The sequence below is a fragment of the Gymnodraco acuticeps genome, unplaced genomic scaffold, assembly GCF_902827175.1.
Source record: "Gymnodraco acuticeps unplaced genomic scaffold, fGymAcu1.1, whole genome shotgun sequence".
Lineage (NCBI taxonomy): Eukaryota > Metazoa > Chordata > Actinopteri > Perciformes > Bathydraconidae > Gymnodraco > Gymnodraco acuticeps.
In genome coordinates, this window is record NW_022991154.1 from 7,242,472 (window position 1) to 7,264,282 (window position 21,811).

The 21,811-nt window shown below is 39.9% G+C and overlaps 1 protein-coding gene across 4 annotated transcripts; it reads right to left on the bottom strand.

Annotated features, from left to right (window-relative positions):
- Positions 1 to 1,516: 1,516 nt before the first annotated feature.
- On the bottom strand, positions 1,517 to 16,666 carry prrx1b (paired related homeobox 1b). 4 transcript variants are annotated; one of them, XM_034237296.1, is made up of 6 exons: positions 15,941 to 16,662; positions 9,917 to 10,092; positions 6,667 to 6,848; positions 4,452 to 4,515; positions 4,058 to 4,123; positions 1,517 to 2,399 (listed from the first exon to the last, which is right to left on the bottom strand). In XM_034237296.1, exons 1-6 carry the CDS (start codon positions 16,185 to 16,187, stop codon positions 2,154 to 2,156), a joined length of 981 nt encoding a protein of 326 aa, XP_034093187.1. In that variant the 5' UTR covers positions 16,188 to 16,662; the 3' UTR covers positions 1,517 to 2,153. The 4 variants fall into 4 exon arrangements, with proteins under 4 accessions (XP_034093187.1, XP_034093188.1, XP_034093189.1 ...); XM_034237297.1 differs by lacking the exon at positions 4,058 to 4,123 and having other exon boundaries at positions 15,941 to 16,666; XM_034237298.1 differs by lacking the exon at positions 4,452 to 4,515 and having other exon boundaries at positions 15,941 to 16,638.
- Between the last annotated feature and the right edge of the window lie 5,145 nt (positions 16,667 to 21,811).

Consider the following 21,811-nt stretch of genomic DNA (forward strand, 5'->3'; position numbering starts at 1 on the left):
CTGTCCGAGGGGACGGTGTCAGCCCTGATGGAGTGGCTGGTCAAGGCCTGGGGGCAAATGGGGAGGGGCGGGAGGAGGAAAAGAAAGCGGGGGAGGAAGGGCGAAGGGGTGGGAGGGTCAAAAAGATTTCCACATCTGGAATCACTTCAGGTCAGCCCGGGCCCTGGCCATGAAAGGTGAGACCGGGCGCCTGGCAGGGGAGAGGGGGACAGGGGTCTGACACTGGACATACCACAGTCAGGGATCAGTGATCGGAAAACAACCAACAGCAGAAAATACAACGGCCAGAGGGAAACAGAAATATCCCTTTTCTAATGCCAATGAAGCTCTTTATTACGACTAACCACACAACTCAACAAATGGCCATTACATCGTTTACTTAATCAAACTGCAATCAAAGATATACGCAATTATAGGTTGATCCAAAATCAATTCTTAGTTGTAAAAGCTCCCACATTGGAGATAATGAAATGATGAAAAGTTCCCCAAATCTTCATGCATTCACAGGGATTTTCCTGCTTCAAATCAGATGATGGATTACATGCCAAAGTGGAAGAAATCCTCAGAGCTCATTCCCTCTAGGGTAGCTTGCTACAAAGACTAACAAAAAAGGGTTTTTCTAAGAGTTTGCAAAAGGTTTTTTGCTGGACAACTCGCTTATTTCGTGAGCTCGCCACATGTTGGCTGTTAAATCTGAATCTATAAAAATAAAAATGTCAATAAATGTTTTAAAATATTGAAATACTTCAGTAAAGTGTCAGAATTTCGAAGCTGTACCAAGTACTTGAAAAATAAAATGAAACAGAAAGCTGAAAAGTTGATGGATGCCAAAGCAAATAGCACGAGACAATACCAATAATAGTGAATCCATTATTTTTGGAGGATTAAAGTTGCCTGAAATGTAACTTGTATGCTGAATTTAACATAAAACTATAGGAATTTAGAATATGTTGTACGCAAAAGTTCATAATGTTTAAAAAATGTGCCATCAGCAAAGCTAAATTAACTCTCAACGACAAATAAAAAAAACCTGCATTCTTTCAGTATTGTATGTATTTCCACAGACAATATGCTTGTGTCCCTTTTGATCACTTGTTCCTGAAAAATCTAAACTCTCCCACATCAACTGCGGTTTCAATCGTCCCCACTCTTTGGTCCCGTGTGAGTCGTAGGAGGACGAGTGTGGACATGTGTTTGTTGCAGGCGGAGGTTATGAGGGGCCAAGGAGAAGAAACACTTTGTGTGACAGCCGCAGAGTCAGACGAGGCCCAGGGGCCCTCCACATTAAGGAGAGGATTTCCCTGCACATAAATATCCTGTTTTTAAGATGGAAATGTCAGGTTCTGGTAATCAGGAAAAAAAACACAAAGCAGGAGCCGCTTGAGGTTTCTGTGAAGAGAATCTGTTCTCGAGTTGTAAATCTTCCTTTTATGGAACTCATGAGGTCCAACATCATTGTGCTTTCAAAATGTGTTATTCTTTCTCCAGAAAGTGGAAAATGAACTGTTGAATTGGACACTGTGCCATTGCATTGCTTGAAATGCATTTTTTATTAATATACACGTTTTTATTCTGTTACAAATAAAGGTTATCATAGGAAATTTAGAGAAGGTTTTGGATTCAGAAATACATTAGCCTCTCCTTTATATTGGACCATTACACGAAAATGAAAATGCGTTGAAAATGTTTGCTCGGCAGTGGTATAGCATGGCAGAGAAAATGTGGAAAAACAAAACTTTTTTTTTTTAATTGCATAAATGTCAGAGGAAGTCCTTGTCGGTGCATTGATGATTTTAAAAGAGGGGGAAAAAAGGGTTGTTGATCCCAAATTTGGTGTCATTTATCCAAACCACAGCCAATGGGTCAAAGGGAATTCCACGTAGTCCAAACACGAGTCTCCGTCGAGAACAAGTTCTTCGATTGAAAAAGAAAACGTTGAAAAACTCTCCTTCCATTTCAGTCACAATCACAAAGGTAAAACTAGGCAGATATTTGGCTACAGCTTCCAGTCTATGTGTCTCTTTGTACAAACGAGAGTTCAGCGATGCCCAGGAGGATAAAAAAAAGGCGGCTTAGGGAAAATCCGGACATCACTCGGGGTCCGACAATTTGCATATAGGTGTAGTATCGCTGCCCCAGGAGGGGAGGAGGCTTCAGGATCCAGGGTACGTAAGATGATGCTCGACCCAGAGACGGTGCCCGTCTGCAGGGGTCCAGCGGCAGAGAGGCCCCCCCCCTCTCCTGCACCAGCCCCCGGCCTCTCCTCTTAGTTGACCGTGGGCACTTGATTCAAGCTGTACTCCTTGGCTTTGAGCCGCAGGTTGGCGATGCTGTTGGCCATGTTCATGCCCTGGGACGTGTTGGTGTTGGAGCAGGTGGGCGGGTAGGTGGCCATGGCGCTGAGAGACAAGAGGGGGGGGGAAAGGTTACATCACCTGTGGCTGACAGCGAGCTGAAGCTCAGCATGAGCCGCAGCTGTGGAAATATGGAAAAGGAACAGAAACAGGTATCACTCATCATGTGAGGAGACTGAGACTCAATATGACGTTAAGACATGGCCCAAAACCCCGCAGAAGAAATGAACCAGTGTTTTTGCACGTTCTACCTTCACTTCACACAATTTATCAGAGGAGGGTTTAACGTTTTATCGCTCTTATTGTATTTCACCTGAGTTCATTTGGAGTGAATCTTTTCAGTCTTTTTAATCTGGCAAACTATTTGGAAGAAGACATCGTGATACACACATCCACTTTATTTTCACATCCTCACCAGGTTGTGTTTTTTAAAAACAACTTTTCATGAACAGGGTTTGGCTTTTACGGCAATATTTATTTTATAGAGAAACGGGTTCACATTTCTTCCCCCTATTTTCATAAAAAAGAAAATCTGCCCATTCAGTGAGGAAATGGTGTATTGAACTGGGATCTGATCATAAATAATTTAACAAGTACTTATTTTAGTCACTAAGCCCTTAACTGGCCTTTTTCTATTGCTCTCTTAGAATGATTGACTGAGGACATATCTCTCTTCTTTCTTTTTACCCAGATGTGTTTCTCCGTGCATGATTTACTGACTTGTTTGTTGTTGTTGTTACCAAAATGTCAGAATGTTCTGCAGCTTTGTTTTTAGTTCATGCAACCAGTCAATTATGGAGGTGTTATTTTGGTGATAATCCTGTCTGCTTTTGTTTTTGTTAAAGTCATGTCCTTGTCAGAATGAATGTTTTTTATTGTTTTTTTAGTTTTCGCCCCAAAACTGCAGCTCCTATGACTTGCATTTTGTTTGTTTGTTTTGTTCTTTCAAGACTCCTATCAATCATCATGTGTCACATGCACATCCAGAAGTTTTGCAGGACCTTGGTGACTATTCAAATGTTTTATTGAAATGCTATTGAAATAAGACTATAAAACATATTTGCCTTGAAACCTGTTTCCAATTCTTCATATATTGCAAGGTTTTCAACATAAAATATAAGAATAATCCAGATTTGATTCAAACGCATTTGTAGTCACTGGCTTTTAACCACTTTTTTTTTTCTTATCTATATTTTTGTTCTTATTCTTTTTTTACTCAACTATATTTGTAAAACAGTTTGGATCAACTGTGTGCTATTATCGTGTGATAAATGAGCTGTTGGGTCAGATGGAGATATTACGATAACATGATGAAACTAAAGCAAACATGTTGCTCACTAATAGATCTCTCAAGCACGTTTCAAGTTGCAGTATCTATTAGTTGTACTGTATAGAAAGTGATGGCTTCATGAGGAAAGGAAGAAATTATCAAACAATAAATTAATGGTTTTTTGAAATGGGTTGAAATGTGCAAACACATTGGTATGATCCTTTTAAAACAAAACAAAAAACCCCAATGTTTTTAAAATAAAAGTATAAAATTGACATAAAGGCAGAATACAGTTCAAGGAATACATTCAAAGCTTTAAAATGATTTTGCAAACAGTCAGTGTAAAAAAAACTGCAGTATTCCTCTTTAAAGGAGAATACTGCGAGTTTTCTATGATAAGAAAAGAGCTGAGTGTAGTAAAGTGAATGCGTACTTGTTCTCTGAGGGCAGCATTTTCTGTGGCACTCGCACTGGCCCCCCCTCCGGCATCGGATACCAGCTTTAGGATAATATACATTGAAGTGTTAGCACCACATTAGCGTGTTCCACATTATGCATTATTCACAGAAAGATTTCCATCGCTGCCCCGCGTTCAGCCAAAACAGCTCTGAGAGAGTCTGAGCCGCGGCCGCAGGGTTTGACATTTTACACCGAGCTTCATAACGGAGGATTACTGTAAATCACGACCAATGTAACCAGAGTCACAAAAAATGTTGCCCAATAGAGCCATGTCCCTCTGTGTAGCGTTCATTATATGGTGTAGTGTAGCAGGCAGGGGTCACAGGGGTCAACAGTGGATTTAATACGGTTTGTTTTCACATTATCACCTCGTCAGGAGGGTCACAGGATCTGGGCCCGCCCTGCTCATGCTGACAGAGGGGAGTGATGGGACTGAGGGCGAGGAGAAGGGTGTTTTTATTCAACATAATTTGAGAGGTTGGAGTTAGATGTGTGCAAGAAAAGACTGTTATATATACAGTGTAGGAAAATAGCTGGAGGAGAGACAGAGGCAAAACACGGCAGAGTAAAAGAGACAGAAAAGAAAGTTTAAAAGTAGAAGTAGACAAAACACAGCTTTCTAACAGCCATGGAGGACGGACTCGGGGCTTATATTACAGCGTGTTATGATTACTTTGACTCCATTTTTGCAACACAATCTTAATGTACAAACTTTAAAAAGGTTCATATGTAATTGAGATGACCAGCACTAATAGTCTGTGGAGTACATTCACAAGACAACTGCTATATTCCTGCTGAATACATAAAGCATAACAACTTTACCAATATAAGTAACGCACTACAACACTGTATTTGTGCTTCAATAACTGGTGCATTTTATAATAAAATAATGCAGTTAAATAATCTTCATCGAGGGGACATGCTTTCAGATTTCTCGCAATTTACACATAAGTAAGTATTTGATAATATCAGGACAAACTGAAGTGGAATTTCAAAATGAAAGCCCTCTAAGATGTCATATATCAGGAAACTTCCGTCTAAATTCAGATAGAAATTAAAAGGAGAAGGCTGGTTGCCGCAGACCATGATTAAAAGATTAAAGATGATTAATCTTTAAGTAGACCACCTCGGAGTGACAGTAAGCAATTTCAGGACGTTATGATGTGGATTTTCAAAATGAAAGCCCTTACATACAATATATCTACCTTTAAATTAGGATTAACACTGTGATGTGAAGATAATGTGGTTTCAAACCTGATTCAACACTACGATAAATAAAACATATTGTGTGTTTTGACATGTTTTGCTTCAGATATTTAAATACTGGAAAGCATAAAACTGAACAGCAATTTACACTGAGGATGTGATTTAGTGTTTTTCATGTTGTATGTCAGCACAGGCGTCTGTGATTCAACAGTACATTTTACATGGCAAGTTGGCGCTAGGAGGTTTGTTGTTGGGAAAGTTTGGCCATAGCAACCACAAAATACAGTAATATGAAAACCGGAAGATACTAGTCACAGTTGTGTCCTTTAATTTTGACTTAAATAAAACGGTTTAAAGGGAAACATGTCTTTATCTGAGGAATTGTAATCCTAAATAACTAAATACATTTTGAGTGAAACATAAAAATGACAGTTTTTTTTTAATTCATATACAGTATTGACCAAGACCGGCATTTTGTCATGAAACGTTTATCCTCTGATTTAAAGAGGACACAGTAAAAAGAAGATGGTCAGAGGAAGTATGAGGAGTATGTGCAGTAAGAAGAGGAGGAGGAAATGAAACAATAACAGAGAGCAGTGTGTGTGTGTGTGTGTGTGTGTGTGTGTGTGTGTGTGTGTGTGTGTGGTGTGTGTGTGTGTGTGTGTGTGTGTGTGTGTGCGTGTGTGTGCGTGTGCGTGTGTGTGTTACGGTGGTGTTAACATGTGGTTATAACAGCTTTTGCTTTTTCATCTGGAGACACTTGGTGAGAGGAGAGGTTAGTCAGCACTGAAGTACAGCTTGTAGTACTGCAACAGAGCACATTATGGACTTTGGTACACTACCATATTGGAGGTTTCCTATTTATTTTCTTTCTCTTTCTCCTACTCTTTTTTATTACTTTATTTTTTGTGTGAAGTTTCTCATCTTATTTTGTATTTCCTGTTCTTGTTTTTCTTACATTTCAATACCTTTTACATGCCATCCTTTGCTATCTGCTTTTCTTCTCCCTTGCTTTCAACTGCCCTTTGCTTCACTTATTTCCTTTGCTCTGTCATCTTTTCTTTTTTACTTTCCCATTCAATTCTTTACACCATCCTTTTTTATGGAATTTCTTTCCTAAACTAAAGTCAAAGATTGAAAAATCGCAAAACGGTAGATTAGGAGGTTTTGACTTCTTCACAATTACAGTATTTTTCCTATTGATACTTTTAGTCCCTTGTGGTTGTCCTGCCTTTGCTTAAGTAGTTCTTCCCTTCCTGCTGTGCTGCAGATCTTCACTGTTAATGCAGACGTTAGTACAGAAGCCGTGTTGAAGCAGCGATGTGTTGTTGTGATGGTTGCTGGTTATGTCAGGTGACAGAGCAGAGGGGAGTCTACCTGTAGGGGGCGGCGCTCCCCCAGGACAGGTAGTCGTTGGGGCGCGGTGCCGGACGCGGTACGATCGGCTGCTCCACCGCCGTCACGTCTCCGGAGTAGGACTTGAGGAGCGAGGCGTTTTTGCTGGCCAGCATGGCGCGCTCGTTCCTGCGAAACTTAGCTCTCCTGTTCTGGAACCAAACCTGGAACAAAAGAGGGCAACGGGGTGAGGGTTGGGAAGTATCGCCATTACCTGTTTATAAATATGAGCAAACTGTGTATATGAACATAATATCATCGTTGTGGAACTGCAGGAGAGAGTCCAGAGCAAATGTCCATACAGGGACAATAGAGTGTATCGTATCGTATTGTGTATTATCGTAAAAATGTCTTGTCATAAGTCATTAAAAAAGAAGGCAAGTCAAGGTCGATGCATTTATAGAGCACATTCCATTACAAAGAAACTCAATGTGCTTCGGATTTATAAGGGGAAAAGCAGCTTCTCTTGTTTTGTCTTAAACTCTTGAACCTCTGTTAACCTCTTCAATCACTACAAACTCACATTTCCAAAACAAAAGACTTCTAGAAAATGTCCATTTGTGTAGAGTGGTGCAGTAGATAAAAACAGCCCTGTATTATTTTGAGTAAAGACCTTCGATTGGATCAGTCAGCAACACACTTCGTGAAGAGGCAGTAAGAAGTGTGGACGTCAGGGTGGAGGATGGATAGATATCGCATACAAATTACATGAAGAACAATACAAAAAACAATATGCGTAGAAACAATGACTCTTAAAAACTGTTGCCTTGCTCCTCGGTCTGCTCTTACAGTACATTGTTCAAGAAAATATACCCAACTCAAAGATTCAAAGACCATTTTCAACCACCTCTCATAACCTTTATCAGTGGCTATCAGAAGTGTACATGTTATGACTAGGTTCCTCTGCACTATAAAGTCAAATCAAAAGTAATACAACTCTGAAAACGAATCTTAAATCTTCCTCTAAATACAAATCAAAGCAACACACACAAATCCTTGAACAGATGATGGTGTGACCCAGGGGGTGTTAACATTGTTCCTCGCTCTGAAGTGAAATCCATTATCTGACGCTCACAGGCTCGCTGCTCGCTGACGCACAGCCTCAGGAATGAGCCTAAAGTCTCTTTTATCAAAGCATCGCTCTCTGCTACACATTATTCACAGATGTGCAGCTTCTCTCTCCAGCATCACAATTTCCTCTTCCCCTCTCTCTCTGCCCACAGAACAAATGCTCTCTCTGTTGTGTTCCGAAAACAGGCAGTTAAAAGAGACCAGAAAAAGCTTTAAAATACATATTAATCTGCAGTGTGGAGGCACACATGTGTAACTCGTATCATTATTTAACAGGTGCTAAAGCCTGTTCGCATTTGAAAGAATAGTTGGAATAAAGTTTCTTGAGCTGCTTATGAATATAGAAAATGCTTTACATAAATGCAGAAATATGTATGGACTTTTTCCGTTGTACAGAGTTGTTCTGCATACAACACAGAAATAGATAAGTACACTTTTTTGGTGGGAAAAAAATACATTTTGATTTGCGGATGATACAGGAATGACTTTGCATCACTAGCTGGAAAACTGGAGACATGTTCTTTATTTTATGCATTTCAGCACACTTTATCGTGGTTTTGTTGCTTCAGCACAAAGTTGCCTGGAGAGGTGACGGCACCCGCCTCCTGAGATTTTGAATAAACTATGAATTAAAACTATACGCAGCAGGGTTCCAGGGACATACATTGACACATTAACTTATGATTACAAAAATTATTATTTGAGTTTAGAGTTGTTAATATATCCTTATATTAACCTTAAAAACTATTTATTTCTTCATTGGGATTTAAGATGATTTCATGTATTAACAACACGTAATGGTTTGTACAGAAACTAATGCAGCATGTCTTATTTTCTCTTAGACTCATGGAACGCACTGAAATGATTGATGATGTATCATTTAGAAGGTGTATGTAAAGTCAGAAAATAGCATTCACTTTTTACAGTATGCATAAAGAAGCCATGACTCTCGAGATGAACGAAAAATGGTTTGCATTTAAAACACTAAAGCCATATTCTAGCTTCTTATTCTATGTTTGGTAGCCTGATCTCACTCGCCAGTTACAGCGTCGTCACATTTCGCTCGGGTTCTGCTGCAGCCCTCATGTGTTGCATATTTGCCGTTTATCGCTGATTTGTTAGGCACTGAGGAAATTAGACATCATTGCATCCACTTTACTGATTGCATGCAGTCCCTTTGGGGAGGCAAACTGCTCTCAGCCTCCACACTATCAGCCATCACTGTAGAGATAGTAAGTGTGATGTGTGTGAGGCGCTGACAAGTCCTTATCAGTTCCTCAGAGACCCCAGAATGGGGAATCTAAACATGGTAATAGGCACTGATAAGCCACTAAGTAGGGATATTAACTTGTAAGAGCTACCAGATGATGTGAAGATGTCCACCTCTGTAACTTCATGTCCTCATATAAAACTTCTCTCTAATAACAAGCTGGTCCTGCTCTGCTGGCAACCCAAACAAAGCTGTTCATGATTCATTTCAGAAATCCCGGTGTGAGTCATGAGGACCCACAAGGAATCATTAACAGGTCCCCCGGGGGTCCCAAAACCTCAAGAAGTATGTTTGATGGACCAAGTAATGGAGGAAATTTTTGTGTGTGTGTTTAAGGAGATCTGCTTGTTTTCCCTACACTGACTAAAGCGGTTTACAGAAGGGTGACCACAGGCATCTTCCTACTTCTGATGGCTGTTATTTGTTCCGTCAAAGTGTGTCTGATAAATGACCGCTGCTAAAGGACAACCGTCAAAACTCCCAAGGAATCCGGCTTTGCTTTGTCAAAATATCCCCTAATAAGTACATTATTTTCTTTCCCTCCTATTTGATGTTTCTCCTTGTAATGAGGCCACACCTCCGGCCATTAAGATTATCATTTATTATTATTTGTATTAATTTTCTCTCTGTGCTTTTATTTAAGGAATGTGTATGCTGAGATATAGCTATCTTGCTACATGATTAAGGTGAGATTATGGTCACCCATGGAGTGATGTATGTTATGTGCAGTAACCAGTCTGCACACATTTGAGTACGTATGCAGGTGTATGTCTTTATGTTATGTCTGAATGTTTACAAAAATGACAATAAAAAGAGTATTACAAAAAGAAATCCCCTGAATGAGGTTGAGAGTAACATATGATGTGTTTGTGGTGCTACTCCTATTCCTACCTGGACTCGGGCCTCTGTGAGGTTGACCCGGCGGGCGAGGTCCTCCCTCACGAAGGCGTCGGGGTAGTGTGTCCTCTCAAACACTCGCTCCAGAGCCTGCAGCTGGCTGCTGTTGAAGGTGGTCCTGTTCCTGCGCTGCTTCCTCTTCTTCTTCTCCTCCGTGTTCATCTGCTCATCTATAGGGAGAAGAAGAAGAAGAAGAAGAAGAAGAAGAAGAAGAAGAAGAAGAAGAAGAAGAAGAAGAAGAAGAAGAAGAAGAAGAAGAAGAAGAAGAAGAAGAAGAAGAAGAAGAAGAAGAAGAAGAAGAAGAAGAAGAAGAAGAAGAGAAGAAGAAGAAGAAGAAGTTATACAAAAGAATGAGACTTTAGATGCTTATAGGTTGAAGCTTGAGACACTTTGCCGGAGGAGATACAATAATAATAAAAGAAAGCAGCGTGTAGCCCACATCACATTATAATAATAAATACAGCTCTTCACATTTGTGCAGTTCACTGCTGCTGCTGCTGTTCTGAATAGCTGCGGCTGCCTCAAACATCAACAAGAGTTTGAAAGAATATGCACCATTGATGTTCATCAAATAAAGATGCTTTTAATGTTTCATGGTATATTCTAGTACAGTTTCTCAATTGTAAAATCTGCAAAAGTAAAAATCACAATGCGTCGTTCTTGTTTGTATAAAAGTTGAAACTTTCAAAAATGTTTGTATATTATGATTGAATCCGGATATATTACTTCAATAACTTTGTCTGTTGCAACTTCAATTATATTGCCAGATTCAGACTATAGACCCGCACTGTGTTTCAAAAGCTCCACGCAAGCTTTTTGTGAGTAGCGTTTCCATCTAACAGAGATTTCCAATATAACTGATGAATATACAGTATCTGATAAAGCTGTTAAACGTTTTAATACATTTTGCAGATCTTTTTCTGATTCTTGCATTGGATTGTTTTCTGATCCAGTAACTGTTAACGTTTTGATGTGCATAACCAACACAATTTAAATTCCTTGCCCGTGCATGCACAGGTTCAAATATTTGTTAGAGTGCAGGTCTTGATCAAAAAGCTTCCGATTTGCTCTACCACCTGACCTCCAGCTGCTACACAGTACTTGTACTTGTGTCCTGTGAACACCGTTTCCCTCAATGATAACCTGATAGCAACTGTAACTAAACAGAGTATACCTTCACAAAGACACAATTCTCAGAATGATTAGAACGTTTGAATTGGTATCAAAAGACACAAAGTGGCGGCTGCCGCTCTCTCCTAGCGCCTAAGAATTGTACCAGGTAAACATCCAGGATTTTAGCCTTGTAAGGTGTCTTAGTTGCATCTCTCTTCACACTTTCTATCTGACGCCAACCCCTATTGTATCAATTAAAGGAAAGCATGCCCATGCAATACGGACAATTCAGAAAATTGTTCAAATGTAACTATGTGTGTCTCTCAAATAAAAAAGAAAATTCAAGACAATAAATGAATTCAATAATTCCTCCTCCAGATTATCCATATTTATTGTATGATTGGGATTATGAGACTAAGTTCTAGATATCAGAGAGAGCAATCTCAAATGTGACATGAGATAACACTAATGTTATTTAAAAGAATACTTTTTTGTTTGTGTGTGTGATTCTATTAAATCCTTTAGAAACTATTCCTGGACCAGCACTGAAAGCACTAACACATGTAGCAGCTAACGATCAAAGGTAAATATATAATCTTTTCTGCACCTTCCAGCAGCTTGTGTTGTTCAGGGTAAACGCTCCTGTAGGGGAATCAGTTCTGTTGTGGCTCCACAACAAGACCACAAAATAACACTTTCACATGGGAAGAAAGGCTGTGATCAATTACTAATTACACACTCTCACACACACACACACACACACCCACACACACACACACACACACACACACACACACACACACACACACACACACACACCCATAACACAATCTGCATCTGCACACAAAGACACAAGTTATTTGTCCTCATGTTCTATACTGCATTACGTCTAAGTGCCTCATAAATAGAATTTGAGATGATATATTTCAGAGAGAAATCTCTCTGTCTGTTTATTGCACTGTGTTTATCTAGGAACTGGATTCATGGATTATTTTGGAGATAAAGATTTCATATTCAACATTTATCATAAAGACATCTTGTACGGTAAACTTATACATGTAAACCTCTTAATATTACATTTTTGCGATGCAGAACAGGAAATAGTGTTAAACACATCTAAATGAAACTGGTGAAAACTCAAAGGATTTAAATGTATTTTATAAGTCTTTATTAAGCCTTGTGTGTGACCACTCAAGGCTTATTTGCTGTTTGGCTGTACGTTATTTAGCATTAGAACCCACAACATTTGATGAGTGTTTTAATTTAGTTTTCTTAAGAAACTCATTTAAAATACATGAAGTGGGTGCAATTGGATATTCTTAGTAAAATATATTTGTATCATGAAAATAATTAGTTTGTGAAGTAGCACATGAAGTAATTATATATTTTTATTATGACGCTCATTACTTATTTAAAACACAACTGGATTCAGCTATAGTTCGGAACAGCTCTCTGCTTGTTCTTCTCTGACTGCGTAACGTGTTTTAACTTATTCATTTGAATGAATAAATTGAACATCATCTTAAAATGTAAATGACCTGGAAACCTTGGTTTAAGAAAACAAAAAGTCTTCCAAGCTTTCAATCACATCTCATGGTCTTCCTCAGCAAATCTAACATGTTTACGTCATACGTTATATGCCGAACCTGCGGAGAAGATTTTTTTATTTTAAATATGCAAAACTTGCTGATACAAGAAATTCCCAAATTCTTAAAGGCTTTGGCGAGATTTCTAAAACGGCAGATCTTCATACTAAATAGGTGTATTCCTACATTGGATTGCTAATGCTCTATTGAACTGTGAGTATGTGTTTCTAGTCAAATTCTGGGTACAAACGCTTTTGCTTTTCCACACACACTCGGTGTCACACACTTAGAGCAGATGATGTTTGTTTTGTTGTCTAATGAGAAAAGCTCCCCCCTGCAGCCTCAGCCAATCAGAGAACAGCTGTCAGTAAACTAAATGTAAACGCTGCTTATCTGCTGGTTAGAAGTCACCCTTTAGAAAAAAGCAAGATTGACTTGATCACATAGCAAACATTAGTTTGTGTTTTTTAGTGTTTTAACAGGTGGCCCAAAATGTCTTCATTTGAAGGATTTGTACAGGCCGGATTTGTTAAGACACTCAGTATTTTTTGATAATAAATGCAAAAATTGGATAGAAAGCAGGAAACAAATGGAGATCATTTTGGTTGAAAGAAACCAGTTTTTTTTATCAATCCTCATGTGACCTTTCAAATGTTCTTAGGACCTCTTTGTCACCGTTTGCAGCAGTAAGTCCTAATGATTCTTTATTTATATTTGTGTGATGAAATATATATGTTTTTGTATTTGCTGTTTTGTTTTGTTTGAAAAATACTCTGAATGCTGTGAAGCTGTTTTCCTTCTCCTTTCCAATCCTGTGAATCCTTGAGTGATTTTTCAGATTGACCTCCCCTCTGTGGGGATCCTGACTCGGGTATAACAGCCATTCAAATACTAAATATTGTTGTAATTTTTTTTTTTTTCATATAAAACTTATATATAATATATATACTTATATAACCTTTTTCCTTCAAAGTATATTCCTGTAATTTAATCGGCTATATGCAGACAAAAACTGAGCTCACATAATATTGAAGTGTTCTTAAATAAATGACATTCTTGCAATGTATCTTCGGTGTATGACGAAAGATTTGAAGAAACTGCGATGAAAAACACTGTCCTCTGACTTCCATCTTGTATAAAACAGTTAGTTCTAAATCAGTGCAGCGGCTCAGCAGGCTCACCGTTTGGGATCAGTGTGAATGGAGACGTTTCAGAGAGAAGTGGACGCAGTTACAGTGCGGCTGTAAACGACCAAACAGCGGCCGACCGCGCATTCTTTCCCCAGAAAACAGCCGCTGTTCAGGCTCGAGGTTAAAAGGAAAATCATGAAGCACTTCATTAGTCCGCGCGCACGTTTGATGACGTTACAACCGGAGAAAAGCGGGAAAATTAGATTACATGAGCAAATAAAAAAGATTGTAGTCTATACATATGCTACTGAATAACATATTTTTGTATTATTATTAAGCACAACATATGGTACGGACATTTATTTTTTGTGAAAAAGGACAATTATAATGTAACTTCGTTAGAAAAGTCTTATTATTTTTTAACTAAGTTCAATTATGTTATAGTGTTTCCTGGATGACCGATTCAAGTTTTTCAAAAATTGTTTAGCTCTGTTTAAAGTATAAATATAAAAACATAAAATCCCAGAGGGAACTCTGAACGGTCGTGCAGAGGCAGAGCGGCGGTTTGGCCTCAGAAAGCTTTAATTAAACATGCAGGGTGACATTAAAACCAGCAAATCCATTCCTGTCATCATCATCATCATCATCATCATCATTATCATGCAGCCAACACGTGTGATTACATTGATCTCATTAGCAAATCAGTGAAAGTCAATTAGTCTTGCCAAAACTCTATCGCGAGAAGAGAGGTTGTTGAGTTGTCAAATAGCAATACAAAAAGTAAACATCAGGCTACATTTAGATATGTAATACTTTACTTTAAAATGTTTTACTTTTAAATGATTGGTTAGTTTGATGATGTGCGAAATAGATTACATTTAACATTGTTGCTTCACGTTTCTGTAAGTAAATCGGAAAAATAAAATGTATGAACATTACAGCTCCAACGTTTCATTATTAATATCTGAATCTTGCGTAAATCTGCTGATGCATTGTAATTCCTCATTATTAAATACGCAAATAAACAGCACAAATGTTTCTACTCATCAGACCAATATTAGCTTTATAAACCCCTCTTTCTAAGTATCTCTCTCCACATGTAATCCGATAAGATGCTGTTATATGATTCCCTAATTGTTGGCGCGAGGACACGCGCGGTAATTATGACAAATGATTAGGCTCCGATATTCTGAAAGTGTTTGACAGGACGAAAATAACCGCGAATTAACGACGTGACCCGGCCACTTCCTCCCGCATATTTCTCACACGATTTTTAGCCTTTTAAAAAACTAACAATAACACTCATTAAAGCCTATAACGGCTCTGTCAGAATGGCCCTTTGAGCAGAAGAAGAGGAGGAGGAGGAGGAGGAGGAGGAGGGAGCGTTTATTTATCCTCTCAATGGCGAGCCGTGGATTTATCGGAGATGTAGTAAACTTCCATGCACCCAATGGCACATTTCATCAAATAAAACCCGTAAATACAAGTTTTAAGTTTGAGGTTCGGGCGTCAGCGCCAAATCAGCTAAAAGGACCCGCCTGTGGATCACCAAACTCGGCTTGGATTTGCCTCGTTTTTACCCTCACACCCAAGAATGACTGGTGGTTGAGAAAATGCTTTTTATCATTATTTAATGGTTACCTAATAGAGATGTGTATCATCAAACTAGTATACACATTACACGACCAGCACGTGACTAGGTATTTTTAATGTATTGGTTTTCTCTTAAATAAAAATATGTGGCCTCATTTTGCTCATGAGGAAGAGATTTGTTACCCCCGGGTTTTACTTGCAGGGTTACTGCATCGACCATGTCCACCAACATCACCATACCTCACTGACATCAAAGTGTTAATGGTAAATTAATGGCCGTTTTGAGGGGGAGGCCGTCAGGGATGATGCATTGCCAAAACTCACTAAAGGATTCTTCTCCGTGCGCGCTGCGTTCTGACGAGCTTCATTCATACTCCCTGCACGCGGACACACGCCAGAATATAACGAAAACAAATGACTTTAGTTTTCAACTGCTCATTAGAAATACATCTGTGCGAAAGTTGCCGTATTTTCTGGGATCGAGCCTGAAGACTCGTGGTTTAGAACCAAAACAAACAGAGGCATTTTAAAAATGTTGGCCACAAGATTTAAATTGTGTTTTTTAATCTCTTTGCTCAGTGCTATCTTTCACTTACTCTCCTGCTGGGTCGTGTCGCTCCCGCTGGTCATCCCCGGGGACTCCAGCATACTCCTACCCGCCTCCCCGACGCTCTCGTCAGCCTGGGTGCCGACCATTTCCCCGGCCTCCTCCAGATCCAGCAGGTGGCTGACCGAGAAGTTCTTTTTGGCTTGCAGGTTGTCCAGGTTAGAGGTGATCGGACTCTCCAGCCGGTTTGATAGCGAGCCTTGCCTGTCCATTACATGTGCATAGCTAGAAGTCATGACGCAAGAGGGGAACAGCGAACAAACGCAGCGATATTAAAAAGAACGAGAAGAAGATCCTTGCATGCAGAGCGTCCGAGCAGATTCTCCAGAAACACACAGAGAGAGACTCGGTTTGTTCCGAGCAGATCTCAGGTCTGCTCACATCCAGATCAGCCGCGCAGGGCTCCAACAAACTTCAGCAAAGTTTTCTCCTCGCCTGATGTTCCCGATCAAACCCTTTACAGACAATCCATCCAGCCGCGCGCGTCAACTGCAAAACAAGAGAAACATCAGCGTGTCCTGCTGCAGGAGAAACAGTCTCTTTTTCCCAGAAGTCCTCTGATTAGCAGAAGAAACTGTGTTCCCACTCGGGTTGAGTCACATCTGAGCAGGAAGGGCTGCTGCTGCTGATGACGACCAGATGCGCGAGCTCCGTGTGTGCGCAAAGCTTGCTCAGCGGCAGATAGGCGCGAGGAGGCAGGACGATACCGCCGCACCTCCAAACCATTGGAGCCTATAGTCTCTCTCTCTCTCTCTCTCTCTCTCTCTCTCTCTCTCTCTCTCTCTCTCTCTCTCTCTCTCTCTCTCTCTCTTACTCACTCTCTCTCTCCTAAATGAAAGCGTCGTAATTACGTGGCAATGCCTTTATGTTGTGTCTGACGTTTCACAGGCCCCCATCACCACCTCCTCCTCCTCCTCCTCCTCCTCCTCCTCCTCCTCCTCCTCCTCCTCCTCCTCCTCCTCCTCCTCCTCCTCCTCCTCCTCCTCCTCCTCCTCCTCCTCCTCCTCCTCCTCCTCCTCCTCCTCACCACCCCCCTTTTAGGCAGAAAACATCCCCATCAGCACCATCAACACCCTGCTTCGGCCTGTTTGTGTTCCCCATGCTGGCAAAGCTCAGGCCTAATGAGTGTGAGAGACTGTTTGGGGATCAGCAGCAGGAGACACACATGCTGCTGTTATCACTGCTCTGTGTTGATAAAGCACTCCGACTGTCCTGCGGTCTGCCACCAATTAAATAAACCCTAACCAGTACCAGTCAGTCTATCCACAGATCTGACTGCATGAGGCTCAGTTGCCAGGGCAGCAGGGAACACGAAGGAGTTCAGCTAAGTCTATGACATAAAATGTATAGTCAATGGGGTTGGAATTAATTAATGTAGCTGCAACTGCTTAGGGCCACCAGCGGCCCCTAAATGTGCAAACCAAATTTTCGGTCAACAGATACAAAAATGAAACTTAAAAATGTAATGTTTCTTGTTAAGACACACCTGAACGTCTCTCAATCTTTTTAGGGAATCATTTCAGTTGTGAAAATAAAAAATAGCCCATTTTAAAACAGTGTTAGATAGACATTGGAAATGTGTTCCTGTTTGTTAATAGACAAAGCCTACATCACAGAATTGGTTCCAATGTGAGTAGGGTTGGATGGCGTGATGTCACACAACTAGGACAATTGGTTGGTAATGAACATCATGAAATGAACCATTAATTACCTAATTTGGGAATATATCATTGGTATTTCGCAGGAATTGAAAAGTGTGCCCACCATCCCCAGTCTCCCCTACGAAAAGTGTCACTCATAACACACCCACAGACTCTAGAATAGATCAACCCTATACAGCTCTATAACGCTTTTAAGACTCTTTCAGCTACAAGTTAGCACTAGAGATGGAAAGTGACTCATCTTAAAAAATATTTTAAAAGTATGATGCATTTATGCAATGATACATATATTCAGATTAATTGAGGAATGTGAAACTCATAAAAGCATTATGATGTATTTTCACAAGGTAAAATAAGATAATAATTTGTTTATTCCAATCTAACTAACCTAACCAGTATATCAATTAGCTTATACCACCATAATTCATAATTATATTAATGTAACATATATTAAATGTAAATTTTCCCTCATGACAAAAACATTTAGCATTTTTTAAGCTTAGTATGTTTTGTACTTTTATCTGATTCAACATTTGAATGCAGAACACTTTGTTATTACTGCTTTTCTGATTTGGGGGGAGAACAATAGCAAAAATACATGAAAATATTTGACTTACATTTGTTGAAATCATAACTGAAATGTTGCTCCCGATACATATATGACATTTTATTTAGCTGCTACTTATGTTAAAGGTCCCATGTCATGGCCATTTCTACTGATCATAATTCCATTGTTGAGGTCTACTAGAATAGATTTATATTGTGCAATTTTCCAAACTCACATTGGGTTCTCATACAGCATCTCTGTATAGTAGGTGTATTCACTCTCTGTCCTAAACGGCTTGTAGGAGCTCCTGCCCCCCAGGATTGCCAAAGCACCCCCTAAGCACCCCCAAGAAATGTTTTTTTTTTTTCCGTATTTTTTCGAAAATTATTTTTATTAAATTAAATTAAATTAGAAAAAATATTGATTACATCAATGTAAATGTGAAACAAACAAATGTTTGACAAAAAACATAAAGCCAACACAGGAGATTTGATTAGGCCAATGGCCAGCACCCATTCGATTGTTGACCTATCCATAGGCACTTGAGTGACTTGAGTGACTTCCTATTAGCTAGAGCGCCAAATTATTTGCTAACAGCAAAGTGAAAAATGAATCGTTTTTTAGTCCTTAAACGTCCACGTGTGGACACTCAATCATAACCACCTGAAAGCGAGAGGGATTCTGCACATAATATGCTTTGTGAGTACAAGTAGCTTACTTCTGGGTCTCTGTGTTTCATTCAAGCTCTGCTCTGTGAGTGTGTGGCACGAGCCATTTTGTGTGCGTGCGCGAGCGAGCGAGTGAGAGAGCTCGCGCACTGGTGGGTATCGACTACTGGAGATCGTTGTGGGTAGCATCTGGTGCTAGCTAGCCAAGCTAACGGATATAAGGAGCTTTTTCAACAACAAGGTGGAGGGAGAACTCTCTCCTGTCAAACTGAGAGTCTCAGATAACCTCAGCTCAGGTGAAGTAAAGGACTCTCTCAGTGTTTAGATAGTTCACTTTAGCAGAGACGTGCACAGGTACGGGCTAATGTTGCCCGGGCAACGGCCCGTTTGGCCTTTTTGGCTGACCTGCCCCTCTGGAGAGAGCGAGAGTTTGTTTGTCTTTTTTCTGTTGTGGCCGAATCAACATGATAAGCCCACAATTAGTATTGTAGCGTCTCGCTGCGGGAAACACACTTTGTCAGCGCTGTCATCTGCGCTGCGTTAAAGACCACCTCTAGTGTCGGATTTTGGATACTTGATTTTGAGTTATCTCATGGCAGTTAGGGTATAAGGGACAAACCAGGGGACTTTACTTCCTCTTGATACCGGCGGTTATTTACAAAAAAACACCTAAATATAGCCTTGTTGTTATTGTGCTTCTGTCTTTCTGTGTCTTTTCATCTGTAAACTCCCTCAACGGGGCCGCTCGCTCTCTTTTCTTGATCGCCCTCTCACGGGTGAACAGTTCATTGTCCCGCTTCATTGTAGGAATTCTGCCACGTCTCTACCACTTTAGTTTGACCATCTCCGTTATTAAGTTATGGAATACTAAATAAATAAGTAATTAGATACCTTACCGTTACTGCGCTCATAAAGAATGATAAGAATAAGAATAATGCGTATTGAACTGGTTTAATTAATTAGTGAGTTTATTTAAGGTAATTAGTTAGAGGCCCTATTTTATCAGTATGTCTGCACTGCACAGCAGTTACAATGGTCAAGCTACATTAGAACAGAGTTGTCCCCATTTTGTCTTTAATAGTTACTAACATTAGATATTTTGATGTGATATGGACCGCAAAACAAAACATTTCCCTGGTTTTCATTTTTAAAATCAAGTCACCGAATGCAATAGTCGCCTTAGCTTATTTTGTTAGGAGATGTGAATTACTGTTCAATTTAGTTGTAATTTTTTTTTGGGGGGAGGCCCTTTTTCCAGTTTAGAGCAATAGCCCCTCCAAATGTATGTGCACGTCCCTGCACTTTAGTCTAGTTCAGAGTTCAGAGTCTAGTTCAGTTCTAGTTATCTCAGTGGGTCTCAAACGGTTTGTTTTAATAGGTGATAGTGATTTGTAAAATATCTATAAAGAAATAGAAAATCTGTTTACAGTTCTGTTTCATATGGGTGATGAGAGATGTATCCATATCTCTTCATTTTGCCCTCAAAGTGCACCAGATTGATGCTTTTAACTTCAATATTTAAAAAAAAATCTTCCCGGGGGAGCATGCCCCCGGACCCCACTAGAGGAGGTGAGGACCCTCCTAGAGGAGGTGAGATCCATTCCCGACTTGTAAAAATAGCACTTTACCCCTGCTTACACCTATATGCCGTGAGCTGATTATTGAGCCTTCATTGTAACAGTCGCGGGTACACTATGTGTGCGTGTGGGGAGTGTTGCTGTAGAACAGGGGTGGGGAACCTTTTTCCTCTCAAGGGCCATTTCAATTTTTACAATATCCTCAGAGGGCCGTACAAATTATTGACCTCTGCTTAAAAAAACTAAAATCACAGCCCATTCACTTCATTCTGTGCAAAGAAAAGGCAACCTCTTAATCCAGATATCTCACCATGACTCGCGTATGCATGCACGTGCACGGTGTGGCGTGACCACCAAAACAGAAAGATATGGACACAAGATGTGTGCAAATGTATTTAGTTTCCTATCCATGTGAACATGATTTAAGTGCGGGGGGACCTAACCCCCTCTAGGGGGGTCCGGGGGGCATGCTCCCCCGGGAAGATTTTTTTTTAAATGTTGAAGTTAAAAGCATCAATTTGGTGCACTTTGAGATCACAATTAGGAGATCTATGGATACATCTCTCAACACCCATATGAAACAGAACTGTAAACAGATTTCCTTTTTCTTTATGGACATTTTACAAATCACTCCCCTTTCAAACTGTATTCTTCTTTATTAATAACAACTTTTTTTTACTGTCATATAGTATTTTATACCTGTTTACTTTATTCTCTTATTTATTTATAACTATAATGATCACTGGTTGTAGAAAAAGCTTCTTATATTTGTTAGCATAGCTAGCTAACCAGATGCTAATAACAACAAAGTTATTGACTGTATGATCAGTATGACAGATGAACAGATCGCCACTGGGCTTTCAACTAAAGACACAGCCACGCAGAAACTGCGGCATGTGTACGGCTCCTTACCCCCAAAACACACCAGGAGCGTCTGCGCCGCGTTACGTTGCGGCTGCGCCACGCTGCGACCTCCTCCTGCGTCAACACACACCAGACGCTTTTTCAAAACGTTGCGGAAGCGGAGCGTCGTGTGTGCAGCCTCGCAGTTGTTGTTGATTTTGGAATATTTCCTGGACATTTGTACTTCTACAAGTAAGTAGGCTATACGTAGTTAAATGGTTTATGTTTGTGTCTGTTTAAATCGTGTTTATTGTTGTTATTTCCTATTTTGTTGTGTTGTAGACTACAGACACAGTTAATAATAATTGTAATATTCCAGTTATAAACGACATGAATCAAAGATGTGTTGCTGTATTTTAGTGGTAAAAAAATATGCATTCATCATCATAATTATTCTATATATATCATTTACAGTGCCTGTAAACCGGAGGAGAACGCTGGCATGTATTCTCCTACTTGAAAGACTACGGGGGGATGGGGGGAGGAGTTTACCTTACGGCTGCG